General features: G+C 42.8%; 2 protein-coding genes across 2 annotated transcripts; both read left to right on the forward strand.

The window, feature by feature from the left end:
• The first annotated feature begins 2,620 nt into the window (after positions 1-2,620).
• Positions 2,621-3,151, forward strand: LOC145401995 (uncharacterized). Its single transcript, XM_080274096.1, has one exon. It carries the CDS (start codon positions 2,621-2,623, stop codon positions 3,149-3,151), a length of 531 nt encoding a protein of 176 aa, XP_080130222.1.
• Positions 3,152-6,086: 2,935 nt separating this feature from the next.
• LOC145401996 (uncharacterized) lies at positions 6,087-8,099 on the forward strand. Its single transcript, XM_080274097.1, has 3 exons — positions 6,087-6,587; positions 7,074-7,364; positions 8,034-8,099. The coding sequence occupies exons 1-3, from the start codon at positions 6,087-6,089 to the stop codon at positions 8,097-8,099; spliced, it is 858 nt and encodes a 285-aa protein (XP_080130223.1).
• Positions 8,100-8,648: the final 549 nt, after the last annotated feature.

The raw sequence follows: 8,648 nt of genomic DNA on the forward strand, positions 1-8,648 counted from the left end.
TTTTTCCCCTGATGTGCCCATTAGTTGCACAGTCGTAGCCATGAACGGCAGGGATATGGTCCATGTAGTATTTTTATTTACCCGTTACATATCTCTCACAACGCAGGGCGACAACTCTTGGCCGTCCATACCAGTAATTAAACCAGCTATAGTAGTCACGATGAATACACAAGTTGTTAACAAGGATGGCGCCACCAGCACCAAGGGGAGGTGATGTCGAACACTGAAACATGCCGACGTCTCATTCCGACCATTGTCGCCACCAACATGTAACTTACATTAGTTTGTCAGCATAGCCCATGTTGTCCTTATACCATTACAGGATGTCCCATGAGCGACAGCAGATATTTATTTAGTTGACAATGTGATATTGAGTTTAAAATTTTCTATACACATAAGCATTTTTTGGTTTACCTTAGGCGTGAAGTGGGTTCTAAATATTAGGCAGGGCAAAACTGGGGCCGTTACATTTTATTTTTCATACCAGTTGCAGCCATACTGTGTACTCTTGAAGACACTGAAATGTTCCATAAGTTGCATCGAACAACATGGTAATTTCACGGTCCAACTCAGCGCCTAGCCTCTCCTCCCTCCCCTCCCGCCTCTACCCACCCATCTATTAAACCTCATAATTTGGGCAGCGTGGGTTACTATACCTAAACACTTCGGCTACGTATTCTCCCCCCACACTTCCCCTCCACCATCCCCCCACTCCACTCCTCCCTCCCCCTCCTCTTCCCATCATCATTCCCCCAAAACTAACGTCAATCGAATATTCCATCCCATCACATTACCTTCCCCTGTATTCCCCAACCCCCTCTCCCCCTGTTCTACCCATGGCGACGAATTGGACTACTTTAATGAACACTCACAGAAACGACGACATGGCTCCACCCCCTTGTATGTAGAGTTATGATATATACAACAAAAGTCAACCCCACGTAACTTGAGCCTAATTAAGATGTGAAAAAAAAAGCAACACATATGGTCATCCCCCTACCCCAACCAAAAATCCTTGCCGCCACGTCTGTGTCCCATTCCGTTTTCCTCTGTCTAGAATAATAAGTGTAACTCTATACAGAAAAGTAATGAATGGGCCCTCCAAAAACATTAAAGATTAGGTGCACCCCACCCAAATCGGGATGGCCCCTCCATTTCCTTTTGCCTTCTTTTCTCCACATCCTTTTCTCCCTCCCATCGCCCCCGTCACCCCAACCTACCACCCAACACCATGGAGTGAGCTGTAGGCGACACACTTTCTGTCCTAAAAGTCTGTTCCGTTTCACCCACATCCTTTCACTACTAAACTTTCCCCATTTCCGAGATTTCGCTATCGCTATCGGTATCTCCCGCCTCGACTCCGCCATTTGTAATGGTTGCAGTGCACAATTTGTAAAATCCATCCCACGGCTAAATGTAATCCGAAAAATCCATATATGTATAGAATAATTATTCTACTCGGAATCATATTTTCTTTCACCTACAAATAACTGCTGTAATTAGTGGGAGACCCTTTTATAATAATATGAAAGCGTTTATATGAGGTCCGTAGGTAATTTCACAATAAAAATATGGTGTTTGATGGGCTTTGCGTTTGAGGGTCATATATACCGCACGTTACCTTGCTCGGTTTTGTTACCCCCCCCGTTGCAACCTAGGAGTTTGGGTTGGGTAATGTAGTATTAAGAGCAGAAATGGAATTCAGAACAACGCAATGAACTTGAAGAAAAACGTCTTGATATAACGAACCATAACGTAATGTAACCTATTAGTTATATATAATCTGGGACGAACAGCTTATAGCAGAAAAAGTGTCAAAGATATAGGTAAAGCAGTGGATAACCATGTATTTTTATCAGCGAGGATAACTGCCTATAAAAAATAAATATTTGACCATTGGCAAATGTCCTGGGAAAATGAACCAACAAGTACGTAATACGCTAATAATGATCATATCAATTTTTTCCATGATCATCATGAAAACAATCCTATGGACATCGGAAAATTATTCTGGCTCGTCTAAGAATTGGGCATACGCGATTGACGCATGGCCAACTCATGTCTTCCCGTATTGGAGCCCCACCTATGTGCTACAACTGCTGAACACAAATAAGTCAAACGTATTCTCACTGAATACCCTGTTTATAATCGGCAGCGAAATATGTGCTTCACTTACCCTATATTAGCAGACACTAAATTTTTTTCCAAAGTTCAATTTTGACCTTTTTTGAAACACTGGAATCTCCTCAAAACAATATAAGAATTATAGAAATGCATATGTGTTAACTGATCCTTCGGGCCAGCCCTAGAAGAGACTCATATGGGTGTCAATGGTTTGGTTAAACTGAATCTTGATGATGATGATAATCCTGATCCTGATCATGATGATTTATCGGCGAATGATCACTCTATTGTCGCAGGGGGGGGGGGGAGAGGTAGGGGAGGAATCCACTTGCAGTTCACTATGAATATATGAATTAGGAAGAGTTTCTTGGGCAATTGATCATAAATGATTTACCAAAACGTTATGTCAAAATAATAATATTTACCTAAGCGTTACTAATACCATACATTTACTATAGTAAAAAAAAATCCAGCATATTACTCTGCCATTTCAGATATGCCTGCTGGACGAGCAAATTCGTCGGAGGTGATTGCTGAGCGAGGCCAAATCGTCGGGATGTGGAGAGCTGGGGCAAGTGTGACGAACATTGCTCTCGAAGTGGGGAGGAGCACCAAGACGATTAGGAGGTGGATCCGCCGGTGGGAGGAAGAGGGCTCGGTGGAGACAAAACCTCGAAGCGGGAGGCCACGAGTAACGTGGGCAACGATGGACGCTATGATCGTGGTAGCTGCAAAGGCATATCCACTGCGAACATCAGTGGAGCATACAAGAAATCTGGGTCTGAACTGCCATCACATGACGAAGAGATGTCGATTTCATGAGGCGGGGATCGACTGCCATATTCCAGCTCACAAAGGATGGCTAACACCTACTCACAAAGAGTGTCGACTCGGCTTTCCATTGGAACACCTTCCACATACTGAAGAATACTGGAGAACAATTATATTTACTGATGAAACGGTGTTCAAGTCAGTGGGAGCTGAAGCAAGGCAGTGCTGGCTGCCCCCCCAACACACTCTACCATGAGACACACATTCAACATCGCGCAGTGGATGGTAGGGTGTCAGTGTCATGCTGGGGGTGGATGTGGGCACATGGGCCAGGTGAACTGGTCAAGATCAATGGCAGTTTCACTGGTGAGCAGTCTGTAGACATCCTAGAGCAAGTGCTAATTCCTACAGTCCGGGCTATGGCAGTTCCTGTCCCCCACACCATCAGGCTGGTTCATGACAACAGTCCCATTCATACCAGCAACATAGTGAAGGACTATCTCCAGGATCACCCTGAAACTGAGGTCATCCACTGGCCAACACAAGGATGTGATATTAATCCGATTGAACATATTTGGGACATGTTGAAATGTGACTGGGATATTGGGGGGCAGCGAACCTGTGCAGCAATAGAGGCCAAAGCTCACGAAGTGTGGGAGAGTATACGTCGACGACCAGGGGTGTGCCAGAAGATGGTCGATTCCATCCCTAATCGCCTAGATGACGTTCTGAATGCAATGGGTGGCTGGACCATATACGAAGATGTACAGTATGTATTGGTGTATTGTTTGGATTTTGCTATTGTTTATAAATACAAGTAAAGTATATTAACTTACATACAGTGTTGTCTTGAAAACATTTCCTTAATGATGTCTTAAACTATCTCGCATGAAAGTTGATAATATGGTAACTTAACAGGCACAAATTATGTATTGAATGGTCTACAACAATATGTATGACACGTCGTGGAATGTGTTTCCTATAACACAGTCTAGTTATATAGGTAAACTTGCTACCATCATTGAAATGCTCATGATGTTCCACACACAATATTTACGGTAACTGAGCACACTTCAGAATATATGAAGCTTGCATATTGTGGTGTGGTGTTTAAACACTGGAGACCTAATGAGGAGTTGTCTAACTCCTGGGTCTTCACTGTGGCTTCTCCAGTTATGGGTTGAGGAGAACCCATGCAAGACCATGAATAATGCTGTCACGGCCACCTCACGTTCCCTTACGAGAGGGGAGGTTGGGCAAAGCCTTGATCTTCTGTATCACACACACACACACACACACACACACACACACGGGCTTTCAAGATCATGAGGGGCATTGGTTGGAACTTAGAAGAATTGGAACAGTCACCCAGATTAACTCTACTATTTTACAATACTGATAACTTTTCACTCCACTCTTTTTAACATAAGTATACTATATATATATATATATATATATATATATATATATATATATCATATTATTATAAATATTTATTAGGCAAAGGGTGGGTGGAATACTTATTTATATTAACATATTCTCATCGTAGGAATAACAAAATTGTGACTTGGTCCGTGAGTAAAAGTAGCTGACCAAGGCCCTTCACTCTGATCCTTGCATATTTCACTTTTATCCTTACTGTACTTCATTCTCTAAAGTATCATTGTGACCCGAGGGGCAATACGCACCCAGCACACTGCACCTGCTCCATGAATTCGTAACCATATCGAAACAACTGTAAGACTAAACGTAGTTAAGAAGGTAGCTTGAAATTATGGTGGAATAAGTAAAAAAAAAATTACTTTTTAGAAAACAATTTAAGGCCATATATATATATCATGTAGCAGTCTGGTTGAGGCCAGGTGGTTCTTTTTCCTTAGCCTTTATTCATGTTTGTAACTTTTTCTTCCTATGCATAATCCCAAACCCCAGCCATCCTACCCTCCAAAGGGTCTTGTACTCCAGAGTCCATGATCGTCCAGTTACAAGAATTCATAGCTTTTTCCCTAAATTTACTGCAGTCGTCAGTGTCAGTGAGAATGCCAAATACTGTATATGAATGCTCGTCGTAAGATGTATATGCCGCACACTTGTAGAAGCATGAAATGTTCGAGTGACATCATAGGGTTTAGGGAATAATCGGGGGAGGTGAATCGCTGGGGTGCAGGGAGCTTTGTCGCACATCTCCACAGCAAATAACGTTTTCTATACGACTGCTCTAACACCTGAGATACTGCTACGTGCAGTAATAATTGTTCTACACGACTATACTAATTATGCTGCTTCAACCTCGTTTTATCTTTTTGTAACACCGCATTACAACTTATATAATTGAACCTTATCAGTTACATAAACCATCTCTGTTACATTTCTCACGTTATCAGTACCGTTTATAGGATTCGTGATAATGCTCCACTCTTAAACAACCTGCCTCTCATCCAGCCCCCACCTCCTCTATTCTTCCCCCCCCCCCCACACACACACGCACTAAAGAGGGCGACATCTGTTGGCCGACCATAGCATTTCCCCCAGCTGTTTCAGTACTTCAGATTCAGGCTATACCTTCACTGTGGCTGGGTAGTGGACAAGACTTTTGTGCACGATAGTACATGCCACCAAACTCTATGGAGGAATACAATCATGGCGTCAGGCAGACTCTACTTGAATTGTGCAATATTAGAGTGAATCAAGTATTAATATGTGGAGACTTTAATTTTAAGGAGACAGACTGGGAAACTCACTACATAGGAGGAGGACCACAGAGTGAACAGGTCATATATTATGAAACTTGCCTGGATGCCTTCCTCCATCAGCACGTAAGAGAATTCACCAGAGCTCGAGGTTGCGATACCCCGTCTTTGTTAGAGCTCATCCTTACCAAAAATGAACTAGAAGTAAGTGACGTAGAGTACAAAGCTCCAATTGGAGCCAGTGATCATTGTGTACTAGTCTTTAAGATGGCTGTGGATGGTGCTGTACAGCGTGGTAGTGTTAGTAATATGAGACTTTACCACAAAGGTGACTACATGCCGGCAAAGGCATTCCTCAGTGATGTGGACTGGAATGAACTTAGGAACAAAAGCGTCGAGGAGATCTAGAAGGGTTTCTTGGATGAGTACAATTGGGTAGTCAAAGTCTGCATTCCAGTGCGGCCAACTACATGCAGCGTAACAAAAAGCAGACCCAAATGGATGACTCAGGGAGCACTGAGCAAAATAAAACAAAAAGAAGCAGCCTGGATAGGATACCGCCAGAGGAGAACCAGAGCAAGGTACAGAGCATACTGCGGGGTAAGGAATGAGTCAACACGAGCGTTGAGAGAAGCTGTGTACCAGTTTGAGAAGACCCTTGCACAGGAAGTCAAAGAAAAACCGCGTGACTTCTTTGCCTACGCTCGAAGTAAGACGAGAATAAAGGAATCTGTGTCTAGGGTCAAGCAACCTGAAGGAACTTTTACAAATTACACCCAAGAAGCATGCAAGATACTGAACAAGGAGTTCCAGGTTTTCGCCAAGGAGACGAACACCCCAATTCCAAGGGTGCAGCACGAACTCAAAGGCGAAGAGTTAAGTCGATGTGAGTTCACAGTGGACGATATAAGAAAACTACTAGAAAGCCTTCGAGAAAACTCCGCACCAGGACCAGATGGAGTTCACCCGAAAGTGTTGAAGGAATGTGCATCCAAGCACACTGTAAGTGCTCAGACGAACTGGCTTCAATTGTTCCTCCCCTTCACATTTTCTCCCGAAATACTCGGGCAGCTGGGAGCGCCCATGAATTGACACTATCTCCCCCGCATTGCAGAACCTCTGCTTATCAAAATTCATTTACCCTCAGAACTACTACTCTCTGGAATTCGCTTCCTGGGAGTTGTTTCCCAAAAATATTTGATCCACTTCAGTTCAAGTCCAGTTGTTATAAATATTTTATGAATGGAGGATGCCTTTAGGCACAAATATGGACTTATTTTTTTCCCCTTTGTTTTTCCTTCCTCCATTCATTATCTATTAAAAAAAAAGCTGGCTTTCCCTCTCTGGTTTTTGTTTAGGAAGACCCCCACTGATAGAAAAATACCCTAAGATTAGAGAAAGGCGAACGTCACCCCAATTTTCAAGAAGGCAGATGAGTCAGACCCTCTCAACTACCGGCCAGTAAGCCTAACTTCTGTACCATGTAAGGTTTTGGAGAAACTGCTAAGACATAAAATGGTCGATCACTTGGAAAATAACAATCTTACTAATAATTCCCAACATGGATTAGGAACAGGGAAGTCTTGCCTGACACAATTACTGGAGTTCTCTGAAGAGCTAGAGGATGCACTTGACGAGGGGGTTGGTGTGGACATTGTATATTTAGATTGCAGGAAAGCCTTTGACACTGTCCCCCATCTTCGCTTACTCAACAAGCTAAGAGCAATGGCAATCTCTGGTGATATTTTAGCCTGGATTGAGAACTTTCTGAGCAGGAGGGTAAGGCCTCACGGTAATATTTTACAAGTGGACAATATGCAGGTTTGGAATTTTAGCACCATTAACGTATAGTATAGTCCCTAAGGATCACAAAGAACACCCATTACTCCAATCGGAAATTGATATTTTCAGAGATAATGAATTTAATTTAAAATTCCCAAATAAACCTACCTTGGATTTTCACTCGGCCACTCCGGGTAAAAAATGCGTGCGTTCGTACGTTTGTTTCTCATCCCTTCGACTGCGCATGCGTCTCGTAGGTTTGTATCACCCACTCATATGCCGCCTTTAGGTCACGGGATGGAATTTGGCCAATGATTTTAAATCGCGCTTTTTGATTCAGTGTGATGGAAAATTCAAATCCTTCTCGCTATGGCCTCTGAAGAAGAAAGACGTGCTGTGTGTCCCTGGTGTGATATTGATTATTTACGAGTGATAAAGCGTTTCCACTCGAACTCGTACCTTCGGAAGTTTATTGCCCAGACTGTCAGGAACCTTGTAAATTTTGAAAAGATAGACATCAGTCGTACTGTGGTTGGTACAAAAAGTATGCAAAAACCAAGAAACGGATACAGTGTAGTTTTTGTTTCTAACTGCAAAGGAACTTTTCTGGACAACACACACCTTCTGGCTTGAAAAATTATATTGTTCATAAATCACGGGATTCAGAGGTTCTGGAACCACGACGTTATTGCCAGACGACCTTCGTCCTTGACAATCGTATCTCAAGGGTAAGCATTCCCCCTACGATAGGTTAGGTATATTGGGGTAGCTTTGGTTAGGTTTACTGTGTTTGGTGAGGTTACGTACCGTATTCCCCTAGGACAGGTTAGGTAGGTTGGGGTAGCTTTGGTTAGGTTTAGTGTGTTGGGTGAGGTTATGTTACATATTCTCCTAGGATAGGTTAGGTATGTTGGGGTAGGTTTGGTTTGGTTTAGTGTGTTGGGTGAGGTTACGTTACGTATTCTCCTAGGATAGGTAAGGTATGCTGGGTTACGTTTTGTTAGGTTTGGTGCGTTTGGTGAGGTTACGTTACGTCTGTTTGGTTAGGTTTCGTCTGTTCCGTTATGTTACCCGGTGGTGCAGTATATTTTCTGGTGGATTTTGATGCGATTTGAGTTGTTTTTTACTTCATTTTATTCGGAAAATGCTTGATTTCACCTACTTGTCCAATCAAAGTTCATGATTGGAAAAGAGGGGTAATGAGGCATTTCTGACAAAAATGAAGGTCAAAAACATTCGAATCGCATCAGAAACTACCAGAAAAATATATTTCACTACCTG

Source organism: Coenobita brevimanus, chromosome 57 (assembly GCF_032717465.1).
Source record: "Coenobita brevimanus isolate Jiangsu-jjx chromosome 57, ASM3271746v2, whole genome shotgun sequence".
Lineage (NCBI taxonomy): Eukaryota > Metazoa > Arthropoda > Malacostraca > Decapoda > Coenobitidae > Coenobita > Coenobita brevimanus.

What these genes read in the sequence shown, in the direction of transcription:
- LOC145401995 (XM_080274096.1), top strand. Translation starts at nt 2,621, where the DNA reads ATGCCTGCTGGACGAGCAAATTCGTCGGAGGTGATTGCTGAGCGAGGC.
- LOC145401996 (XM_080274097.1), top strand. Translation starts at nt 6,087, where the DNA reads ATGACTCAGGGAGCACTGAGCAAAATAAAACAAAAAGAAGCAGCCTGG. An exon ending in AATGTGCATCCAAGCACACT is followed by an intron (nt 6,588 to 7,073) that starts GTAAGTGCTCAG and finishes GTACCATGTAAG; the next exon opens with GTTTTGGAGAAACTGCTAAG. An exon ending in AGAACTTTCTGAGCAGGAGG is followed by an intron (nt 7,365 to 8,033) that starts GTAAGGCCTCAC and finishes CACGGGATTCAG; the next exon opens with AGGTTCTGGAACCACGACGT.